The sequence below is a fragment of the Musca autumnalis genome, unplaced genomic scaffold (assembly GCF_047663935.1).
Source record: "Musca autumnalis isolate F117 unplaced genomic scaffold, ASM4766393v1 scaffold_3, whole genome shotgun sequence".
NCBI lineage: Eukaryota > Metazoa > Arthropoda > Insecta > Diptera > Muscidae > Musca > Musca autumnalis.
This window is the reverse complement of record NW_027411866.1, coordinates 49191158-49216535: the sequence shown is the minus strand read 5'-3', so window position 1 is coordinate 49216535 and position 25378 is coordinate 49191158. Positions and strand designations below refer to the sequence as shown.

Genomic DNA, 25378 nt, shown 5'->3' with positions numbered 1-25378 from the left:
CTACTTATTTTGTATTTGTTCATATGGAATATGGAGTAGTTATTCTCTCTTTTGCTTTGCGTAATCAATTTTCTAAAAAGAGCGTTTTGTTTTTCTTTACTAAGTAACAAAGATTTGTTGTTGTTTTTTTTTTCAAATATTTTCGTAATGTGTGCATTTTCACAAAAAGAGTAAACATAAAGGAATTTTATAATTTATTTTAAAAATTAAAGAACAAATTTGACTAGTAATGTTTTGTTTTAATATTTTAGAGGGTTCGATCGACAACATGCATTGAGTATGAAGATGTTAATGCATAATTATACGATGTTTGTTTTTGGTTTTTTTCTTTGTATTTGCAGACAGATATTCCAGAAAGCACGTAAACTCAATCTGTTATCAAAAGCAAAGCGTTAAATTTTAGAGAAAGAAGTTACTTGATATTCAATTCATTACAATGTAATAAGATCATATTCTTGTTTAACGAAAGTCCAATTACCAAATAATTACTACGAATGTTTAACTACCTATGAGGCAGAAAGTAACTTATGGAGCAGGAGATTTCATAAAAGAAAGGTATTTATAAAACTTTAGGGTAAGAACCAATGTATCACCTTACGAAAGCTTTTGTTCTAAGGTATGAATACTAGCATTGCTTTTATAAATTTTCTATTTGAAAATAATTTCGATAACGCAGGAAACTTTATATAGCAGAATACAGTTCTCCTTTTTCAGAATGTGATTTACATTACTGTGTCAGACACCGTAATATGGTTGCAGCAACCAATAATTATATTATACTTGATTCCATATTCCCTCTCTGCGTATTGTAGTCCTGTATAGTATATATCTTAAGCAGTGCCGTTTTAGGGGAAAGTAGTCCAACAAATATTTCACCATGAGTGCTGCTTTGAGCACTTTAGCACATACATGAGATCAAATGGAAGGGTATTTTAAACACTCTTTAAATGCTCAAAAATACCAAGCCTAAATTAATTAAAACTTTGTTTAGAAGAGAAAATTTCGAGATTTTAAGAATGAAGTCCAGAGAAACTCTTAGCCTACCCAACTTTTTCCAAAAGGGGGTAGATTTTCAATATATTAAAAAATTACTTCAGTCTTTTTCATCAAACCATTTGTTTTCTGTTTTTTTTTTTATAACCTTTGCCATACACAAAACCTTTCGTTTTATATTCATTTATTTTGTTTTTTATTTTGTGGAAGTTACTCCTTCGAGTAAACGTGCATCAAAATATCTGTCTTGTAATTGTTGTTGTTGTTATACTCCTTCGAATATTCAGTCGTCTTTTGGCCGACCATAAACATTTATGCTTACAATATTATTTGTAGTTTGCTTGCTGCAGTTGTGTTCTTGTTGTTGTTGTTGCGTTTAGTTGCTACTACTGCTGATGATGATGGATGAGCTTAAGCTGTTTTTGTTTTATTGGTCTTAAAGCTTACTTGCAAAACACGATTACCTAAAGTGTAACCATTCAATGATTGTATTGCCACAACCGCTTCATCATAATTGGTCATGGTAACAAAGCCGAAACCTTTACATTTGCTGGTCTGCAGGTCACGGATTACCTTAACCGATTGGACGGCACCGAAGGGGCCAAACAATTGCCACAATACATTCTCCTCGGTTTCGGGTGCCAAATTATAAACGAATATACACCAGCCGGAACCGGTTATAGCATTACCGGGCAATATGGAATTGGCCAAAAGATCACCAGCCAATGGAGAATATCTACAAGTTTTTTAATTTTGGTGGAGAGAAAATAAGAAAAAAAAAATAAAATTAGTTTTTATAGAAGAAAATAATTTAATTATTTTTTGTTTTGTTTGGGACAAATTTATTGCACAAGACTTTTAATAATGTTTTTTTTTTCTATTTTATTAAAAGTTTTGTGTTCTCTACATTTATTTGGGTTTCTCTAAAATGTTTACTTAAACTAAGTATTTTTTGTCAGTATTTATTGCTGCATGCTAAAGTGTTGATTTTTATTTAAGTGAGCAAGAGAGAAAGGTCAATGGGAATTTTACTAACAATTCATTGGGGGTATTCACATTTTATTAAAAAAAAACCATGATGCCTTGATTAATCTTTTAAAACTAAACATATAAGGATTAAGTTAAATATTTAACCTACTTAGTTCGAAAATTTCACTTTCCACACTTTAGTGTGCCTATACCTACAATTTTTTGAGGAAATTTTTTGTAGTCCCAAAGAAGATTAAATACGAAATTTCAGACATTTTGGTAAGATAATGAGGCTATAAACTTCAAAATACGGAGGATCGAGAGGTACAGTTCCATGGGGGCCATACCAAAACTTGTACCTATACTGACAAATTTCTGGGGCAAGTTTTGTAGCCACAAAGAAGACTAAATGCCAAAATTCAGACAATTCTCTGAGATAATGTTGTTAAAACTTTGAAAATGCCGATAATGGGGAGGTACCATTCTATGGGGACTGCATCAAAACGTGGGCATATGCTGACAAATTTCCGAGGGAAAGTTTTGTATCCGTAAAGAAGACTAAATACCAAATTTCTGCCATTTCGGCGGCATATTGAGGCCACAACCTTTAAAATTCCATAAATGGGGGGCAATAACAAAACATGGACCGCTATAGCCATTTTCAATGCCAAACATCCTAGGACTAATAGAGACTTCTGTACCAAATTATAAAGTTCCATCGTAAATATTGCGAGCCGTATACCAACAGATGGACGGGGAACATGGTTACATATACTTGCAATTTTATGCTGATCGAGAATATGTACATTAGGGTGACCCAAAAAACTATTATTTTTTGTTTGGATTTCCTACCCCCCAAATGTTGTCCATTTGATCCAAAAATCTTATATATATGAAATTTTATGGCGATCGGTTAATGTTAACCCGTGCCAACCTAGAGATCTTTGTTTCCATAGTAATTTGTATGGGGCCAAAGCCAAAATTCTCTAAATGCCACAATTATGGTCCGATCGATGAAAAAACTTTACCAGTTCATTATTGTGGCAAATCCGATCCGATTTTCAACATTAACCGTACGCCATAAAATTTCAGATATAAGGTTTTTGGATGAAATGAAAAAAATTAGGGGTAGGAAATCCAAAAAAAAGAAATTTTGTTTTTTTGGATCACCCTAATATACATATATGCTTTATAGGTTCCCCGACGAATATATCTATGTATTACAATGGGAATGTCAAAGTTATTACACCCTCCATATTATGGGCGGATGTAATTGACGCAACCCTCATCAACATAGACGAATCTAATACCGCGCTTACACTTAACCGGATTAACCCACTGGTTTTGGATTTCAAATGTCAATTCCATAGCGCAAACGTCAAATAAATCCTCTCGAAGTGGGTTAACCCTGCAAAAAACTCTAGTGTAACCGTACTATAATATAGAGAATTGGAGGGTGTCTGAAAAGTGTTTCTTCTCGGATCGCAGGGTGATATTTTTCCAAATCTATATACTCTGTATTACTCCGAGTATGGCCCTCGTAGAAATCCCAGGATAACGTACTTGGGTAAATTTAGATCCCGGACGACTTCAAAATTGTGCGGAAACAATAGTCTACACACAATCGAAGAAGTCGAGGGAGTGGATTTCCTAACCAATAAATCGTCACCTGAAATGCCCGAAGACGTAACCCTCAACGTAAACCTTTGAGGGTTACGTCTTTGGGCATTTCAGGTGACCAAATATTTTCCCGACGTGTTATGATTACTCCTGGCCAATCACCTACCCTGTAAAGAAATCACAACCGGTTTAGCCAAACTCAGTACGGATTGGGATGCCTCTACAAGGTTAATTTCAATAAGTACAAAAGTGAAATCAGGAAAGCTAAACGGAGATCTTATTTTAATTTTAGTTAGTCTATAGAAGGAATCAATGATGCGGCTATGTTTCGCAAGATATTATTTCAGGATCCCAAATCCAAAACCAGCGAAGTGACGGTTTCTGGATTAACTCTGGACTAGAGACTCTCGACCTACTTTCAGGGGTTCACTTTCCCGGTTGCGTAGACTTTGATGGTGCCTTGTCTACACCAAGTAGAAGATGAACAACTGTTTGACAGACTAACTAGCCTCTCAAGACTTCAATGGGCGATTAAGAGCTTTCTTCACCGGAAATGCTACAGAATGTGGCGGTACCAGTACTGACGACCCTGACAAAGATTTTTATGGCCTGCCTGCGTTTCTCACACATACCCGGTCTATGAAAAAAGGTAAAGGTAACCTATATCGCCAAAGCCGAATCACACATTACCCAAAGACTGTAGACTAATTAGTCCTTCTTCCTTTCTATTAAAGACGATTGAAAGTTTACTGGATTTGGAAATTTGGATCTGGACTTGGAATTAAATTACAACCAGGGCGAATCAGTGGAAACCGGCTTACATGAGGTGGTTGGACACGATGAGAAGAATATGGAGAGTTCATGTGAAGCTTGAATCCATCCATATTCAGCAACACAGGAATTCCCTCTAACCTAGTGGAATGGGTTGATGAGATGTTCCTGTATAGGTGAAAGTTCCGTAAGGAAAACTGTCAATAGCTGCACATCGCAGGCGGAGGGGGGTAAGTCTCTCACGTCGGTTCTGGCTCCTGAATAAAAACACAATTCTTGTGTGTTTTGATCGTCGGGTGGCCTATGCTGATGATGTGGTATGGCTGATATGTGGCAAAGATGACAATGGTCTTGGAGTTAAGCCAGAGAAGACGGTACTTGACTTATTAGGCTGCATGCACTTGGGAATAAAACGTGACTGTCCAAACTATTAAGGGTGCAAAGGACTGCATCAGTACTGATTACCGTCTCAATCAAAAGCACTCCTCAAGCCGCCCTAAATTTATACTGGATCTCAAACCTTTGGATATCCTAATCCGATTTCAGACTGCGATGGTGGATTTCAGGCTCCAAGACTCAGGATCGTGGTGGACATCACACATCGGACGTGGGAAAGTCTTAAACACAATCGACAGTCGTTTACTTGAACTAAATGTCAGGTGTTGCGTAAGCGATTATTTGTCCACCACCTGCCAATATACACAGAGGGATCTAATTAAATAAAAACTTATTGAAGCTTAATGATAGCTTCTGTGTCTTTCAGGCACAGATCCTTGCTGTCAGGAAGGGAGCAGAATTAATGAAAAGAGTTGAAAGCAAACTTACAGCACCGACCGACTGTGCAACAAAATGGAGGTGAAAGTCTGGGGCACGGAAAATTCCTCTTGGGGAAGAAAGGCCTTGGTGAGTATATTAAGAACCCCGAAGGACAGATCCGCCGTGAGTCGAACTTCCGCGTTATGGCGTGATGAAGTTTTTGCTAGAGACTCGTAAGCCAAAAATGACCATGAAAACGCAACAAAATCGATTAGTTGTCAATGAGAGACGTACCTAAAATTTTCTGATCGACATTTTTGCAGAGCATGTCGAAGCTGAAAAACGTCATCTTGTGGTACTTTTATAGTGGCTCTTAAAATAAAGGACGAAAAGGACGTTGAAGGAAGCGAGTTAGAAGGTCGAGGTCATCTCAAAAATAAGATAAAACAACAGTGAACAAAAAATAATATACCAAGGGAATATACCAAGGGCTTTCATCTCCAAAAGGAATTATCTCTGCCCCAAAATTATCACGGATCACTGAAGAGTGAGACATCTATCTTCATAATGTGATAACTGTGGCATTGACTACTCTAGGCTACGTCAAGATGCAAAAGAGATGGAGACTGAAGAACATCTACTTTTTGATGCCCATTGAAGACACTGACTACTAGGCAGATATGAGGTCAGACACAGGTTCCATTACCCTTTACCATTATTTACCATCGATAAACAAAAGTGCAATACTCTGGAAATCACCTCCACAAAACTTTCATCATCGCTACCTCATATCCATCTTCAACTCCATCATCAAGCTATAACTCTTAACGCCCGGGTCGAACTGTTTATATCCTTCACCCTTTATTATGTTGAAACAATATTTCAGTTATTTCGGTTGGATAATGCGACTAAAATTTAAAAATATCGAAAATCCGGCCGTTCTATGGGGGCCGTATTAAAATGTGGTCTAAATTCCAAATTTCAGCTTCTCCGTTGGATAATTTGGCTAAAACCTTCAAGATTCCAAAAATACGGATGCGGACCTATACTAGCAGTGCTCAATTGAGGTCCCACGTGCTGTCAGTGTGTGTCAATTTGCTCACTCACACAATTAGAAAAGAGAAAATTTTTTTTTTGTTTTGAAAAATGGCATGTTGTGAAGCTACAAATTTGACCCTATCAATTATGCTCTAAACATGTCAAAAGTAATTGCGGTAATTATCAATAACGCTGAATATGCTGAAATTTGTTTAGGATATGGTAGAAACTTGAAATACATAATCCATAGCTTTGGCCTAATTTTCGGCAAACCCAATATACTAAATTGAGGAAAATTACATTAAAAATTATAGTTAAAATTTTGAAAATACGCCAAATCGAGTGATATGGCTAAATTGGAAATTCGACTTTCTGTAGAATTTATGAATCAAAAAGTTTAAAAGTTAACTTTTATTTTTGAATATGGCCCTCTCTATCCTAAATATGAATACACCCAACAAATTCTTTTTTAAATACATATCAAATATTCCCCTTGACCTTTTCGTGATTGTGATAATAGATGTTTACAAAAGACACAAAATGACGGCTGATTTTGGTTTTAGTAATAATAATTATAAAAATAAATAAATCTTTAACAAAAAAACTTAACATAAATTTATTACATTTAGAACTGAATTCTTACAATAAAAAACAAATCATAGCAAAAAGATCAACATCAAAACACATTAAAATTTTATAACAAAAAAACCGTTAAAGACATCTCAAGAAATAAATATAATCTGAAGGAAGGAAACAAACTGAAAATTGAAAACACTACAATTGAAATGTTGCCAAAAACAAATTTTATGCCAAAACGTTAGTTGCTTCTTTGTTTTATAATAATAAATTTAGTTTTATTTAGTTTTTTTTTTTTGGTAATTTTTCAGAACAAATAAAACAATAAATAACAAAATTAATTCACCTTTGTAAACCCTTGTTAATGGCAAACAGGGGGCTTTTTCCAATGCTAAATTTATAAAAATTAATTGGCCACAGACAAAAACATAACGGAAAAAATACAAAAGAAAAAATATTTGAAAAGAAATGAAAAAATATTGAAAAATATAAAAAATACACAAAAATTTATTATAAGATTAGTAAAATAGTTTTGTTAGAGATAATTCGTCGGTTTTTTTATTGGTAAATAATATGGAAATAGATTTTGAGAACAAATACAATATGTTTTTAGTGTAAAACAGAAAAAATATGTGAATATGCTTAAAACTGAACTGAAAATATGTTATAAAAAAGTTTGTTAGTTGTTTATAACGGTTAGTGGTGGATTGATTGGTGGTGTACGGGATCAAAGGAAATATCTGCCAACACTTGTGTCCAAAAGTTTTGTTTGGTTCTTTGTTGCTATATGTTTTGTAAATTGGAGCACATGGGAATGGTACAAGGGGAAGAAAGACCCTTAGGGAGAAAAAGAGGTAACTGTACCCTAAAGCATGCCTAATCACTGTTCTTTCTTATGTATGTGAAGCAATCAAATGAGTTTTAAGAGAGTTTTATTTTGTCTCTATGCGCACTTACCTTATACGACCAGCAGATGGCAAAGCTCCGGCAGTTAGGCGTCTAGTCGCAGCAGCTGCTTGAGGTGTCAGATAAGCAGCCAATGGTGGTGGGATTTGAGCTTTAGCGCTATTGCTTGGATTGTTGGCAAATTTAACCGTAATGGGTTCCGTATAGCCTTTCGGTGTCTTGCCATTCAGTTCTTGAATGGCACGCTCGGCTTCATTGCGTTGATCGAAACGTATAAAGCCAACACCCTTTGAGAGACCTGTGAAAAAGTCGAAATGAAAATTTATAAGTAAAACATATTTATGTATATAATAAAAAAATGTTGGATATTTTAAATTAAATAAAAAAGAAAACAAAATATAAACGTACCCATGCCATTTAATATTAATTTCTTGATTATTTCAATGTCTAAAATAAAAATAAATAATAAAGAAAATGTAAAACAAAATAAAAAATTAAAACAAAATGTTAAAGTAAATTATTTTGATAAAAACCAAACAATTCAAAAGGTCGAACAAAACATAGAAATACTTGTAAATTATTTTGAATAACAGTTCCTAATCGGTCGACTTTGGCTGGGGAAATTCCAGGATATACACATTAGATCGACAAAAAAAACTTTACTAGTACATTATTCAGGTGATTTCTACGAAAAATTGTGAAAATCGGTTCGGATTTTTATATAGCTCCAATATGCATATTTGGGCGATTTAACGTATTTTGGGCCCTATATAGCTATATCAAAATCCGATCCCATTCTAAAAATTTTTTGTAGAAATCGTTTTTAGCCATAATACTAAACTAGTAAAGTTTTTTCATCGATTAAACCATAAATGCGGCATTTAAAGAATTTTTGTTAAAATTTTGAAAATGAAATGAACATTTTTGTGGCCCCATACAAATTACTATGGTCACAAGGATCGCTCGGTTGGCACGGGTTAACGTTAACCGATCGCCATTAAATTTCATATATAAGATTTTTGGATCAAATGGAACAAATTTAGGGGGTATAATTTCAAAAAAAAAAATGTTGGGTCGCCCAAATATGAATATATTGGTCACCGGTAACAAATCCGTGGAAAAAACTAGGGATAAAATTAAACAGGAAAGGAGAAATATTTTGCTCTAGAGCTTCCTGTGAAAACTATTTATTTTAATACCATCTCGTATGTCCCTCTTTCATCTGAAGTGGTCTCTGACCTCCCATGGTGTCACCTTGGGAACTGCCTTTAGCACCCGTTAAACGGCGTTTGGATAGTAACCCACCACTTTAATAAACATCTTACTATGAAACAAGTAGGAAAAGAGTTAAGTTCGGTCGGGCCGAACTTTTTATACCCTCCACCACAAATTTCAGCCATTTCGGTGGATTAAAAGGTACCGTTCTATGGGGGCTATATGATGGCGTGGACCTATACCTACAAATTTCTGGGGAAAAGTTCTATACCCCCAACGAAGACTAAATACCAAATTTCAGCCATCTCGGTGTGATAATGAGGCCAAAACCTTCAAAATACCGATATCGTCCTATGGGGGCTATATCAAAACATGGACCTATATAAACATTTTATGGTAGAAATATTTCTTAGCCTCTGGAAACACAAAATACAAAGTTACAACCGATTCTGTTGTCAAATGGGACTAATACATTCAAAATGTATTAAAATGACGAGTACTTTATATGGGGCGTTATATGGGGGCTATACCAAAACGTGGACCTATATAAACCAACATTTCTTAAAACGACGACGCGTTACGCGTCATTTTGTATGGGGGCTATACGAAAGCGTGGACCTACATAGCCCGCCAAAAGTCCTACGTACAAATAATAGATTTTCCCAAAATTTCATCCACCTACGTCAATCCGTTCGGAGGCTAGAGTGATTTCCACAGACGGACAGACCGACGGACATGGCTATATCGATGTAGAATTGCACGCTGATCAAGAATATATATAGTCTGTGGGGTCTACAATGATTATTTCGAGTAGTTACAAACGTAGTGACAAACTTAATAAACCCCCATCCTATGGTGGAGGGTATAAAAAAACAACTAAAAATAAAAACGAAACAAAACAAAAAACGAATAAGTAAAAAACGCTAAAATGCCGCAATCGTTTTGAGGAACATTGTCTGCGAGTCTGTGGGTGACGTAGGGGATGAAAGGTACCAAGCAACGGTCTTGACCGACTTTAATATGGCAAAGCCCAGGATTTATCCTGGTCCCTCTTTCATCTCAAGTGGACACTGACCTCCAAGATATAACTGACATACAGGAAATACGATGTATTGGGAAAGGTGTCACAACAACACCTAAAGGTGACGTACTCTATTATAACTGCTATGACACAAAGCATGAGTTTGGATGCGGATTTGTAGTTGGTCGGAGGTTAAAACATCACGTATTCAGCTTCACGCCAGTGAATGAAAGACTTGCGACAATACGGATAAAAGCAAAATTCTTCAACATTAGCTTTATTTGCGCTCATACTACAACCGAAGACAAGGACGAACAGCCCAAAGATATATTCTACGAGCGCTTTAAAGAAACATATGACCGTTGTCCTGGCCATGACATTAAAATTATTCTAGGCGATTTTATTGTCAAAATTGGAAAAGAAAATATCTTTCAACACTTAGGAAATTCAGTCTCCACGGTGAAACATCTGACAATGAGGCTGATAGACTTCACAGCAGCAAAAAGCATGGTAGTTAGCAGTACCAGATTTAAGCTCCTCGATATTTATAAGGACACCTGGCTGTCTCCATATCAAAGAACATGAAATCAAATTGATAGATGGAAGGCATTCGTCGAGCGTTTTGGATGTGCGATCGTTCCGAGGAGCAAACATAGATTCGAACCACCACATTGTTGCAGCAAAGCACACGAACCCGATTAAACGTAACAAATAAAGTACGATCATACACAATACGGATGTTGGACATCGGTAAGCTGCAATCACAGCAGATAGCCACAGGATATTTCCCTCAACTGGCCCAATTGCTTAATCAATGCACTCCTCGTCTCACTCCCACTCCTTGCAAACAGCCACATAATCCATACTTGGATACCAGAGACCTCCACCAAGGAAACCATGGTGTGACCAGGGGTGTCGTGCTGCTACCGAAGAGGAAAATGCGGCATACAGGACTACTCTACAATCAGTAGCAACGCGTAACGCACGTAGGAAAAATATTGAAATGGAAAAGAGGGAGTGTGAAAACGTTGAGATGTACAGAAGACAGAATGAAGTCGGACAATTTTACTAAGAGTGAAACATCAAACTGATGGCTTTCGTACAGGGACATCCTCCTGTAGAGACCAGAAATGTAATTTGGTAACTGATAAATATAGTGTGCTAGGGATATGGGAAGAGCATTTTTCCTAACTGCTGGTATCCAATACTAACGAAGACGACCAAAACATTAAATATCCAATTCCAGAAGATGGTATTGAATGTATACCGCCCGGCCAAGATGAGGTAAAGAAAGCAATAAACCTACTGAAGAATAATAAGGCAGCTGTTCATAACCTGGGGCGACACGCTGATTAGGGTGTCCAAAACCGAAACCGGTTAACCGGTTAACCGGTTTTGAATTACAAAACCGAAACCGGTTTTCGCCAAAAACGTCATTTTCGGTTAACCGAAAAAACCGGTTATTTGTGTCGGTTAACCGGTTTTAAAAAAGTAGTAATATTTTTAAAATTTCGTTACAATTGTATTATTGAAAGTAAACTAAACATAACTAACAAAATGTACGGCTAAATTATAAATGTCAAATACCTTTAAACTTGAAAATATTTAGTGTAAAATGGCACAAATCCAATATAGTTCAATTGAACGATCTATGAAAAAACTGCGTATACGTAATATCACACGGAATGACTTTATTCATACGTTTTTGAATTATTACATTAAACTAAGAACTTGTCGAATTTAAGGTTGTAAAGGGTAACGATAACAAAGTACATTTTGATTCCGGCACTATAATTTGAGGTTCTCACTGCAAGAAGGAGAATCCAGACTTAATAAAATGTAAATTTAATTCCTTTGTTACACAATCGTATATTTGTAAGGGCTTTTACTATTCTTAGAGCACAATTTCTGACTTACATATGTTTGCTGTCTCCACTTTAAGGTTGAATGTTAAATAACAAGGATATTATCAGATAATTATATAATAAAGAATTAGTTATACTTAATTTACCCCTTGCCGCACATTTTTAATCAACTAGTTATCAATTATGAGCAATTTTGTACCTATTTTACAAAACCGGTTTAACCGGTTTTGAAAAATTTTGAAAATCGAAAACCGGTTTTTGAAAAAACTGAAAATTTCGGTTAACCGAAAACCGTTTTGTTTGGAAAAACCGGTTTTTTGGACACCCTAACGCTGATAAAGAGGCCACGTGCATCAGCTAGTTAGCACCATCTGGCAGGAAGAACGTGTACCCGACGGTTGGAACGTGAGCATCCTATGTCCAGTCCACAAGAAGGGAGATGAGACTGTATACTCAAACTAGATAAGTCTTCTCCCTATTGCCTAAAAGATAGTGTAGGGGATATTGTGCGAACGACTAAAGCCTACGGTGAACGAAATAATTGGGCCATACCAATGCGGTTTAGACCTGGTGTAAGTAGTCCACCATTGACCAGATATTTACCCTGCGGAAAATCCTGGAAAAGACCCAAGAGATGCAAATCGCCACGTACCACATTTTTGACTATTATAAAGTAGCCTTCGACAGCCCTTTACGTTCAAAGGTATTCCATGCCATGTCTGAATTTGTATGCCCGCAAAGGTCATTCGGCTTTGTAAGATGACTTTAACTGATACCCGGTCTTCAGTTAAAATAGGACAGAACAAGGGGATAGCCTTTCGTGTGACTTATTCAAAATACTGCAGGAAAAGATTATACGAGAGGCAGTTGTTAAAAGAAATGACACAATTTACAGCAGTAGCCACATGTTACTTGCTTATGGTGATGATATAGACATCAAAGGACGATCAGTAAGAGAATTGACTGATACCTTTAAGAAAATATAAGGAGAATTTGCTATAGTGCGTCTGGCGATAAACGGCGACAAGACCATGTTGATGGTGTCGACGCGCGTCCACAGAACTCGTAGCAACAGTGCAGTGGCTCCTATAATTTTGATGTAGTAAACGACTCCGTCTACCTCGGCACGACCATAAACACAACAAATAACATCAGTTGTGAAATAAGAAGAAGAATAAGATTTTCCAACAGATGCTGCTTTGGACTAAGTAGGCAGTTTAGAAACAAACAAAAAAAAAAAGAAAAACTCTACAAAACACTGATACTACCCGTGCTACTGTATGGTTCCGAGACCTGGGTACTTGACCGTGAATATCGATGTCATATGAACCACGAGCTGTATCGGTTATACAACGACATCAGTATAGTTAAACGTATCGACGTACAACGTACGTGGATTGCCGTGGATGATGAACCCACTAAAATGGCGTATAAATCAGCGATATTCACTCATTGTGTGAGTACATGCTTTTTCAATTAGTTGTATTGTGTGTGGAGAGAGAGAGAGAGAGAAACGCCCAGCTAACATTTTCTTCCGAATTCGGACAGAATTTCTGAAAAAATTTCATTAGCGGTGCGCCTGAACCAACTTTATATGGAAGGTGCATACACCTGGGAATTTTTTGGGGATTCTGAAACTACAATGTTCATAGATGAGAAAAATCGAAAAAATAAAAAAAATCGACCGAGGGATTTTTAAATAAATCGTCACATTTTTAAGGTTTTGCTCAGATTTTTCTTGGAAACCGCAAGTCCCATCGCAATGTTGTAGCTGCGAAAATTCTCTGCAAGATTGTCCTTCCAATACTGATAATTTTATTTATTTTAAGTTCAATGACCCCTAACACACACATGATTTTCCAAGCGAGTGTAGAAAACGACCTTCGTTTTTCCTACTTCTTTCCGCACGGCACTAACGTTGAACATAACACTACAATAACTTTGTTGTTAAACTTCTCCATTGGCTTAAAAAAATCTCTACAAGATTGAACTTTATGACTTTTTCCTAGGTTTTACCATTTTTGAGATATAGATGTTCAGATTATTTCTTACAAAACAATGCCATGGACGGAGCGCCTGAACCAACCTTAAATGAAAAGTGCTTACACCTGGGAAGTTTTTTGTGGATTCTAACACTACAATGTTCATAGAGGAGAAAAATTAAAAAAAAAGAAAACGCCGTAGTGATTTTTTAAATAAATCGCGGTCAAAGGTCTCATTTTAAGGATTTATTAAGGTTTTCAGGATTTTGCATGAAAACCGCAAGCCCTATCGAAACAGGATTAGAGAAAATGTTGTAGCTGTGCAAATTCTTTACAACATTTTCTTTAGTTTCATTTCGACAGAGCTTGTGACCGATATCATTTTAAAAATAATAATGTAAAAAAGGAAATGAAAAGTCAATTCTAAAAATTAAAAGAAAGAAAATTAAATATATTCAATCAGAAATATTTACCGGATATATTATCACAGAGTATGCGAGATGTTATTATCTTGCCATATGGTGCAAATAACGCCTCCAAGTCTGGTTGTGATAAGTTTTTGGGAAGACCCGATACATATAAGTTAGCACCCTTTATTGACTCCGAACTTGGACGGGCATATGAGACCTTGATGACCTTATTTTGTAAACGTAAACCGTTCAAGGTGTTGACAGCCTTTTCGGCATCCTCTGGTCGAACATAGTTAACAAAACCATAGCCCAAACTTTGACCTGCAAGTGGAAGAACTTTTTTATATTAAAAATAGAGAATTATAATACCAAATCAAATAACTTACCTTGCTGCAATGCTGGATTCAATGCTTGCAATGATGCTGGCAATACTGTAAAAAGGACAAAAGCAAATAAATAAGAATAAAATTTATGTAAGATTTCGTTGAAACCTCAAACGTACCGGAAATTTTATCACGCACTAATTTACAGCTCTCCAGCTCGCCAATACTTGAGAAAAGCGAACGCATTTCCTCCTGGGTCATGGTCTGTGGCAAATAGTTCACAATCAAATTGGTACGCGATTCATCATTGCCATCGACAGACCCATTGGTACTGCCATTTTTAATAACAATGTCCATGGCATTGGTCATTTTGTTGGTGTTGGTGGTGGTTTGTTGCTGTTGGAGAGTAATTTTGAAAGATTTTCTAATACCGTGGGGTTAAAGAGAAATGTGGCTTTTGGCCTATAGCTTTGCGAGCCTGTCCAGGAAACTTGGAGTCAAACTTGGAGCGTGTTGGTTTTTTCTCTGAAGTTTAGTGCTTAGCACAGGTTGTGGTTGTTGTTTTTAATTCTCTGAAACTTTGTTTTGGTTTTTTTTTTCTTAAAAAAGCGTAGTTCTGTTTAATTTCTCGGTAATTTTTGTTAGACTGGAATTTGGAGTTTTAGATCTTTGTTTGGATCGTAATTTTATAAGAGTTGTTCTTGTTGTTGTGGTTTGGTAATTTATTTAAAATTGTTTTTGTTTAATAATAATAAAAAGTTAAAAGAGTAAATTTTGCTAATGATTTTGTTTTTGTTTTTTTAATTTCTTTAGTTGTTGTTTGGTGAATGGGTGAAAGGTTGTTGTTGTTGTTTTTTGGAATGATTTTTCTGTTGTTCTGTTTTATAAAATTGCAAAAATGCAAAAAAGTTTGTTTTTAGCGTAAATTTGGTTTTGTTGTTTTTTTATTTGACTAGAATTATTTAAATTTTATAAATTGTTTTTTTTCTTGTTACTGTTGTTGTATTTCAATATGGAACATTTGGTTGATTTATACTCAAAAAATCCTTAAATCCTTTTTGAGTCTCTGTTAAAGTGTATAAATGATTATTTTGTTGTTGTTGTTTTTGTGGTTGTTGTTGTCAATTCGTTATATATCTTTTGTTGTTGTTTTATATTAGCTCTGTAATAGTTGGTTTTCTTTGGTGGTGTTGATTTGCAAGATTTATTTACTTTCTTTTGTTGTTGTTTTTGGAATATTCTTGATTTGTTTTTTGTTTTTGGAATAATATAAAAATCTGTATTTTTATTTGGTGTACAATTAATAGCTGCTCGATTGCTTACTCAAATGTGTATATAATTTCATTTAGTTTTATATCAAATCTGTAATGAGGGAAAGGAGAAAGTAAAGAAGAGATTAGTATATTGTTTGTTATTATAATGTATATAATATTAAATTAAAAATTATTTTCTAGATATTATTGATTATTGCATTGGCTAATGGTCATTTAAAAATTTAATTTAGAGAAATATATTTTACAAAATATTATTCATCCTTTCCCAACCATTTTCGTTATAGGACCAGACTGAAATTTATGAGACAATATACCTTATTCACCCACCCCCACTCCCAATTCAGTTAAAGTGAAGTTTAACAGCTCCTCTCGGATCGTTTTGAAATTTTTTTTCAGCAGGTTGTCCTTGCTACTCCCTTTATGACGGTATAATTTTTTTCTTGCGCAAGTCCATACTTCCTTAGCTATTGGCTCAAAAGTTCCAAGAAACCCTGACGGCACCAACCAAAATGGCAAATTCGCAAGTAATTCTCTCAGGGAGTTTCTGCTTGGTGCAGACTTTGCACATCATATTATTTTATCCAGTCATGTATCAGGTTGGAATATGGACTATATCGGTCCACTTCTTCGGGTACCTCCCACACAAAATTCGGATAAAATGAAGTTTAAGAGCTCCTCTCGGATCGTCTTGAATTTTTTTCAGCAGGTTGTCCTTGCGACTCCCTTTATGACGGTACAATATTTTTCTTGCGCACGTCCATACTTCCTGAGGTATTGGCCTTAATGTTCCAAGAAACCCTGACGGCATCAACCAAAATGGCAAATCTGCAAGATAATTTTCGCAGGAGTTTCTGATTGGTGCAGACTTTGCACATCATATTATGTTATCCAGTCATGTATCAGGTTGGATTGGATTCGGGTACCTCCCACACAAAATTCGAAAAAAGTGAAGTTTAAGAGCTCCTCTCGCATCATTTTGATTCTTTTTTCAGTAGGTTGTTCTAGCGGCCAACGGTACAATCTTTTTCCGGTGTAAGTCAATACTTCCTGAGATAAAAACCCTCCCGGAACATACTAAAATGCTATTGTTCAAGATAACTCTAAAACTTTTTCAAAAATTTCTTTCAAACTTAGTTTAAAGTAAATTAATATTTCGAGTCCTTTATGAAGAAGTTTGGTTATTAAAAACGTTTGGTATAGTCCCACATTGCGCTACATACAGATTTTAAAACAAACTCGTGATACAAAATCAATATATTTTATATACGGCATAATTATTGTGCTTGATTTCGTTTTTTTTTTGTCAGTGGCTGAGGGTATATCTCCGTCAGCACAGCTGACCGATACCATCTTACATGTTATCCAATACTGATAGTTTTATTTATTTTAAGTTCAATGACCCAAACATATGTTCTACACACATACATGCCTTGTTTTAATGATTTTCCAAGCGAGTGTGGAAAACCACCCTTCGCTTTTCCTACTTCTTCCTTTACGACACTAAAGTTGAACATAGCACTACACTACCTTTGTTGTTAAACTTCCCTTGGTTTAAAAAATCCGCATTTTATGCATTCTCATACCATGTCTTTTATTCGCGTTGTACTATTCTACGGGATGATTGCTGTTTGTGACAGCAGGACCTTAATGACATTAGCTGTAGTTGGGGTGAGAAGATATACCTAACACTTGTGTGAATGTGTGTTAGAGATTTCACAGAGGAGGGGGAATTTACAGTCACTGTGTGTGTGTGTAACTGGGACCAAAGGATATGTTGGCAGGGTGTATGTTGAGAGAGTGCTAGACATACATATGTTTTTTATTGGCTTTATTTGATATTCTATGTCTAAATGGAATTTTCTGGAAATGAAAAAGGATAGCCAACCATATTTCCACCCTTGTCAAAGAAAAATAGACTTTCCTTTGGCAAAGAAATAAATTATAAGAACAATAACAAAACAAATTTATATTTCAAGAATTTATTTTACATACATATATGTATGTACATGCATTATTCTGTGGAAATCCTTGAAACAGCCCTATTATCAGATGTCAAAATATCCACACAAAAAGTATTACCTTTGACATTTGCCAAACTTAAGTCTATTTATATTTTAACCTTCAAAGGGAACTAATATTATTTCATAAACAGGCACTTGGTGGCATGTTTAATATTAAAGCTCATATTTAACAGCAAAGTCAATGTTCACCTACATTTAACACACACAAAACTAAGGAAAAAAAGCCGTCTATTATACACCCACACTAATACAAACATAAATAATTCCTATTTCTACAACGCAAATCAGGGTGTTGTTCAGCGTTATAAAAGCACTTAGACACAAAAAAGGAGACGGCAACAAATATTAACACAAAATGGAAATAAGACACAATTTCTAAGTGGTTTTTCTCTCTTCCATATTCTTGGTGTTAGCATGTGTCTAGTTTGTTTGTGGAAAAACGAGTAAAACAAAATAGAAGACTAAAAAAGCAAATGTAAATATGGTGAGCTATTTATTCTATATACATATGTATGTATGTACGTATGTAGCTACAGAAAAAAATAAGGATAATGACAAGATGACAGCCATAACAAACAGTGTTGGCGTTTGTCATCTACACGACGCCACATTTAAAGCCAAGATAAGGTTTTTGTTATCGGTGCTTAAACTGTCATCCATGGAAAATAGATGGTAAACCAAAACTGCAAAGAGAGGCAAACACACCCACAGAGATAGCAACTCAAAGCTATTCATTCCACATTTCCTTTTTAATGTCACATCTAAAGTTTGTGTATATGTATATGGATGGGAATAATAATTAAACAGAGCAGCAGACAGTGGGACATATTAACCCACTTAAAGCCACTGGTCGTTTAAACGCCACCAAAAATGGTTGCAAAAATTGACGTAAAACTCGGGTTTTTTCTCATACTTTTGTGGGGTATTTTGCACTTTGTTATAGTATTGCCTGTTATTTGTCATTCTACGCCTATAAGGTTTCATTTGTCCTATACATTTCCACGCATTTAGTCTAAAACGCAAGCAATTCAAAAAAATCGACTTAGTGATCATTAAGACTGCAGTCGCAATCATGGTTTCAGCCTTACATACTTAGGCTGCCTTCTACAGGACATTTGTCCTATAAGCCGAACTAAGAATAGACTTCCATTCTTCCCTGTTTGTTGCTTTACTTTCCCAATTTGGATTATCTCTTTTTTCGATCTCGCCTACCACTTGTTTACTCCATCGAAGTCTTGGCTTTCCAGTTTTGCATGTACCGCCATACGATCACCTAGTTTGTTGTTTCTGCGGCGAGATGTGGCTTTCTAGCATCTTTTGGTCAGCACTATTTTTATCCAGGCATCGGAACCATACAATAGCACGCATAGTATTAGTGTTATTTTTGTTTTACGATATGTAGCTTTGTTTTTAACTGCTTACTTAGACCAAAGTAGCATCTATTGGTCAATACTGTTCTTCTTCTTATTTCGCAACTGATGTTGTTTGCTGTGTATATGTGCTGCGGTAGATGAAGTCATTAATTACCTCACAGTTGGTTCTGTGGGCGCATTGCGTGTCGATCATCACCATCAACTTGACCTTATCCTTATGTCAGATACACTTCAGCTGATTCGGTTTATTTCTTTAAATGTATCACTTACTTCTTTAGTGATCGACCCAGGATTACCTAGAGCTTCTATGTCTATCTAGCATGTACCAATTTGAGGATCCACTGTATTAGTTTCACTTCCCTCTTGGTAGGGGGATGAGGTCAATTTATCGCCAGAAAAAACTCTACGGTCAGACTTCGTAGTTGACACTACTACCAGCTTTAATTTCATTCTAATCGGGACTGGTCGCCCAGTGCCTGATAAATTAGGCACGATGGTGTAGAGAGCTGGTTACTCAATTTTCTACTCCATCTGCGGTACCAGAAAAGGGACTTCTGGTTGGATTTCGTAACCGAGATACTTCCAGTTTCTGTCCCGTGTGACCGAGGGGCTGGTAACTCCCTGTTAGACTCGGGTCCGCGAGGTCGTTAAGCCTGTTATTAATGTTAGGATCTCGTAACCGAGATACTTCCAGTTTCGGTCCCGTGCGACCGAGGGGCTGGTAACTCCCTGTTAGACTGGGGTCCGCGAGGTCGTTAAGCCTGTTATTAATGTTAGAGACTGTTAGGAGAGGCTATTTCCTATTTTAACTGAGAACTGGGTATCATATAGTGTCAACACACAAAGCCGAATAAGCATTGCGGGAATACCAACATATTTTGAGCGTTTATGGTTGTCGAAGGCTGCTTTTCAATAGATTTAGTCGTTCACAGTAGACTTATGCCCCTATAGTTTGAGCACACTGTCTTATCTCCTTTCTTGTGGACGGGACATAGGACGCCAAGAAACAATCTCAGGGTTTGCATACTTCCTGTCTTATTCACTTTATCAGCGTTTCTGTTCGGATCTTGAACAGCTCGGATGGTAAGCCATCAGCTCCTATTGCCTTATTATTCTTCAAAATGTTTTTTGATGTCTTTGTCTTATCTTGGCATGTATTCAATGCATTCAGTGCCATCTTCTGGGATTGGATCTGCGGTATCTCCGTCGTAATATTGGATACCCGCAGTTTGGAAAATAGGTCTATCCATAACCGATGCCTTCAGTTTGTTGTTTCACTCTTTGGTACATATTTGGGACTTAATTCTGTCTCCAGGCTACTCCATTTTTTACACTCCCGCCTTTCTATTTCTTACTACCCAGTGGACAAAAAACGTTCCGCTCGTTCTTTTTCACCCTATACAACTCTCGCGCGCTACCAGTTTTTACTGATTGTCACGAGGAGCATCACGACACTTGTTGTCTTACCTGTGTTCCTTGGTGGAAGCCATCAGTTTGATGTTTCACTCTTTTCAGACTTAATTCTGGCTCCTGTATACTCGTATCTATCTTTTTTCACATTCTCTCTCACGGTACCCCTCTCGCCAGAGGGATTTTTAAATAAATCGTAGTCAAAGGTCACATTTTTTGTTTTTTTTAAGTATTCAGGGTTTTGCTTGGAAACCACAAGCCCTATCGAAATGGGACTAAAGAAAATGTAAAGAATTTTACAGCTACAACATTAGACCCATTTCGATACGGCTTGCGGTTTTCAAGCAAAATCCTGAAAACCTAAAATAAACCCTAATAATGTGACTTCTGAACGCGATTTATTTAAAAATCTATCCAGCGATTTTTTTGTTTTTTATTTTTCTCATCTATGAACATTGTAGTTTCAGAATCCGCTAAAACTTCCCAAGTGTAAGCTTCTTTCATTTAAAGCAGCGCCGACCGTAGGAATACAAACAAAACAAATGAATGTATGAGTGAAAAAAGCAACAACCAAAATACAAGTATGGATTTCTTTCCCACGGTTATTTTATCGGAACGAGGAGTGGTTTCATTAAGCAAGTGGGCCAGATAAGTAGAATATGCCGTGACTGCAAAAGTTTGGTGATCCGAGTCGATGTTTGCTCCTCGGAACGATCGTACAGTCAACACGCTGGATGAATATCTTCCATCTATCACAACAAGATCTTATTGGTTTCTTGTATTTTGGTGGACCAGGTGTCCTCATGAATGTCGAGATTATCAAAGCGGATGCTGCTATGTTTTTTTGCCGCTGCGAAGTCTATCATCCTCATTCCGCTGTCAGATGTTTTATTGTAGATAGTGAATTTCCCGTTAGTTGAGCCATTTTTATTCTAAGCGCTCGTTAGATATAGCTTTGGTCTGCTCGCCCTTGTCTTAGGTGGGGACATAGACGCAAATAAAACTGCTGTTAAAAAATGTGGTATGAAATTATAGCAAGGAAAGTGTAAATTTGAACACGCAGCCGGCCTTAATTGTGATCAGGGGCGAAAGCCTAAACCCCGAAGGTGCAGAAGGTTCCATCAGCATGGATGTAAACGTCATGTCCCTAATTAATTAGTATTTAGTACCACCACTTTGGATTCAAACAATGGACCTACCAAACCATTTTATGTTAAATAAAGCTTACATTTTCCTCTTTTAATTTATTTCCTAAGCAAATCCACTGTAACTCATTATTGTCAAAACAAGGATATGAATAACGCAACGGAACATATCCAGTGAAGCAAAACAAATCCTTGATGAGGGAGACATCAAAATAGAAAAAAAAGAAACGGAAAAATACCAAAGAACTTTTAAAAGGCATACTCTCCGACATGTAATTGACACTTTTGACGAGCCAACGACCAACACACGCTGAGTATGTGCAAATGTGTCTCACAACACACTTTTTTCTCTTAGTTCTTTCTGCGCTTTTTTCATATGAAAAAATTGACCTCGTTTTTTATGATTTTTTCCATTCGCTTTTATTTGCTTTCTTCATGGATCATTCGACAGGGGATGAAGGACTGCCGGGCCGGGTCTGTCTGACAGTCTGGCGTTTTGTTTATTAGACAATGAGGTGTTTGTAAGCACCACATGCAACATGCTATGAAACGTATTATTTTCAACGAAAAGATATAAAAAAACCCAGAAAAAAACAGATGAGAAATTTAAGTGCTTTGTGGCTTACGAAGGGATTGGTGGTGGTGCTTGGTTTTCTGAGCTAATTACTAAAGCACGTGACACATTTTTCCCGGCAGTCCTTTTGTAAAAAAGCAAAAAAAAAAAAAAGTTAATGTTTCATAATAAAGAGACATGCAAATGAATAATATATGTTAATGGTTAAAGGAATTTTTTGCTTTGGAAGATTTATGGGTTTTGAATTAGAATAGACTGGTGGTTGGAGGGGTTAATATTAACACACATACCAATGACTAACAGAGATGAGAGGGTTTTCGTATTAGTAAAAAGGGAGAGAAAAATGCTAGAAAATAGTTGGGATTTTATTGTTATTTTTCTTGTGGCGAAAGGGTGTGTCTGCTTGCTTTTATGTCGTATCCTTTTTTTGAAGGAAATGTATTAGATAATATTATGGTTTGGTTGTTTTTTTTTCTTAATGTTTATGTATATTTTTATTGTTGACAATAATAAAATATTGCTGTCAAGTTAATTACATATAATAGGGATTTTTTGGGACAGATACAAAAAAGTAGTATACGGCCTGGACATATTTTAATAATTACACAAAGTTTATTTAAATGTTGAACATATACTCGTACATATGTAAATACGGAAATGTGTATTTAAAATATTTTTTTAATAACATTGTCCTTTCTAATCTATTTACCTATCGATAAATTTGGAACATTTAGAGAAATGAAAGTGGCCGCTTTATTGCGACCTCAGAAAATGTTATTATGCTAATAAAATCTATTTTTGTAATATATGCATTTTTAAATGTGATCGAAATCCGTTTCAGCCAATTTGGAATTGATTTAGTCATGTCCATCTGGCTGGCTGGAGCGCACGAAAACTCTCGAACGGATGTGCCGATTTGGTCAAAAGCTTGGCCTTCGTAATATTTTGTACAAACTTAGTTTAAGTTCGAAGATAAGCCATATCGGTCCACTCCTTCAGCTACCTCCCGCACAAAAGTTCAAAAATATTCGGAAAAATTGTGCGCACGATAACTCTTGAAGGGAGTTACCGATTTGGTCCATACCTTACACATCCTAATATATCTACCAGATATAATCAGGTTTGAATATGGACAATATTTGACCACTCCTTTGCTGCCTCAATTACGACGGTAAAATTTTTTAGGAGCAAATCCATAGTTGTTTGTAAAACAGCCCGAAAGGGGTAAAAAATCCCGATGGCACCGTATGTAGCGCCTGGAGAGCACGATAACTCCCGAACCGATCAACCGATTTGGTCCAAATTTTGCCCTTCGTCATATTGTGTCCACTCTTAATTTCAGTTCAAGAAATATCGTGCATTTGGTCCAAACTGTGGATCTCCTACTATTTCGTCCAAATTTATTTAACTTCTAAAAGGGCCCACATCGGTCCTCTTTTTAGGGTACCTCTCCTACAAAAGTTCAACGTTTGCGCCTTAGTGCAGTTCAGGCTCTGTTCGAAGATCATTTGGAAATGTATACCGATGCTGTTCGTTGTGGTCCTGTTTACAACGATATTATGTTTTCCGTGGACAAGTCCATGCTTCCTGGCATACTGGTCCAAAATTTATACTATAACCCACTGAAATGACTAGTGGGCGCGATATCTATCGAAGGGATATGACTCCCTAAATAAGATCTGTTTAGGGTCCACGTTTTGATATCATCCTCTAGAAAGGTACCTCCAGTGTTTCGGTATTTGGAAGGTTTTAGCCACATTATCTTACCGAAAGGTCTAAAATTTGGTATTTGGTTTTCTTTGAGGCTACAAAAGTTTCTACCAAAATTTGTACGTATAGCGTCCACGTTTTGATATAGCCCCCATAGAACGGAATTTCGCCCGAATTTCGGTATTTTTAAGGTTTTAGCCCCATTTCAGAATGTTTAGCCGGCATTTCAGAATGTAGCCACTTCTTTGGGGCCCGACCACGCCTCTTTATAAAATGTGTTCTATGTCCAAAACAACTGAATGACATGACATGACATTTGCACAAAATGTTCAAGATTTTGCCGTGGTAATGTCTATTTTTATGAATAGCAGAAGAGTTGGGAATGAAAAACTAAAGGCGAGAACACAATGAATTTTTGTTGCATTTTTTTCCGCCTCGCTTCAAAGCGCAAAAGTGAACGTGTACTGTTTTCAATAGGAAAGGCCACAACAAAGCGAGGCTTCAGGCCACAAAGTTGAAAATTGTTGAACTTTCGAAGTCTTCGCCTGGCTTCATTTTTGACATTTCGTTTCGACATTCAATTTGATATAAACACATGTTCCATCTGAAAAATAGAATTTGGCTGTAATTTTCATGTTCGGTACTAATTATTTACGAACAATTCATATTAAAAAATTTAATTTTATTTGGTATATTGAAATAATTATCTTTATAGCGCCCATGAATTTTACGCTTCGATGTGTGATACCAAGAAATAAGCGGCATAGTGAAGAAATAAGCTAAGCAGGAAAATTAAGCTAAGAGCTGACTGTGTTCTCACCTTAAGAACGTATCAGACTCCATAAGCGGAAGAATCCGACTTCAACTATTCATTTAAACTTTTTAAATAGATAGCGCCAGGATAAACTTAGGTAACAAGGACGACTAACAATCCTAAACAGCATGTTGGGCGGAAAATCTGACATTGTACGTTAGGAAAGAACAATAAATCCTCAATGAAAAATTTCTTTTGACAAAGACCCGAAGAAATAATGTAGAAAATACCTATTTTTGAATTGTAAAGTATAATATAAATAAAAGGTTGCCGTTAAAAAAGGACGGTCCAGCAATGCGGACCCGGGTCTGTTAGTTACAAATAAAATTAACTAATAGTAAGTTTATATATAACCAGATTTAACAAACCCACTGGGTTTCAAATGTCAATTCCATTGCTTATATTTCAAATAAATCCTCATAAACAAGGTTAACCCTGCAAAAGGCCATAATATAAACATGGCCTAAACCCTAGTAGCTTAAAATAATTCTTTAATCCCATGAATTTGAGATGAGAAGCGTTTTTCTTAAAAGAATTTCAGTCCAAGGAAAGTTTAAGCCACGGAATGATGTTGTAGGGTATGACATGGTGGGCCCAGTACGACTATAGTCC

The 25378-nt window shown here is 36.2% G+C and overlaps 1 protein-coding gene across 10 annotated transcripts in view; it reads right to left on the bottom strand.

The window, feature by feature from the left end:
• Positions 1-232: 232 nt before the first annotated feature.
• The window catches only part of fne (ELAV like RNA binding protein found in neurons), a 175748-nt gene continuing 150602 nt past the window's right edge, over positions 233-25378 (bottom strand). For 3 of the 10 annotated variants that reach the window (XM_073975209.1, XM_073975208.1, XM_073975210.1), the window contains 6 exons: positions 14625-15807; positions 14509-14553; positions 14186-14443; positions 7681-7927; positions 7070-7114; positions 233-1729 (listed from right to left, as the gene is read on the bottom strand). In XM_073975209.1, the coding sequence (XP_073831310.1) occupies positions 1405-1729; positions 7070-7114; positions 7681-7927; positions 14186-14443; positions 14509-14553; positions 14625-14814 (1110 nt within the window). In that variant the 5' untranslated portion in view covers positions 14815-15807 and the 3' untranslated portion in view covers positions 233-1404. Of the gene's footprint in view, positions 1730-7069; positions 7115-7680; positions 7928-14185; positions 14459-14508; positions 14554-14624; positions 15808-25378 lie in introns of all 10 variants that reach the window. The other 7 variants (XM_073975216.1, XM_073975214.1, XM_073975215.1 and 4 more) reach the window with 3 other exon arrangements.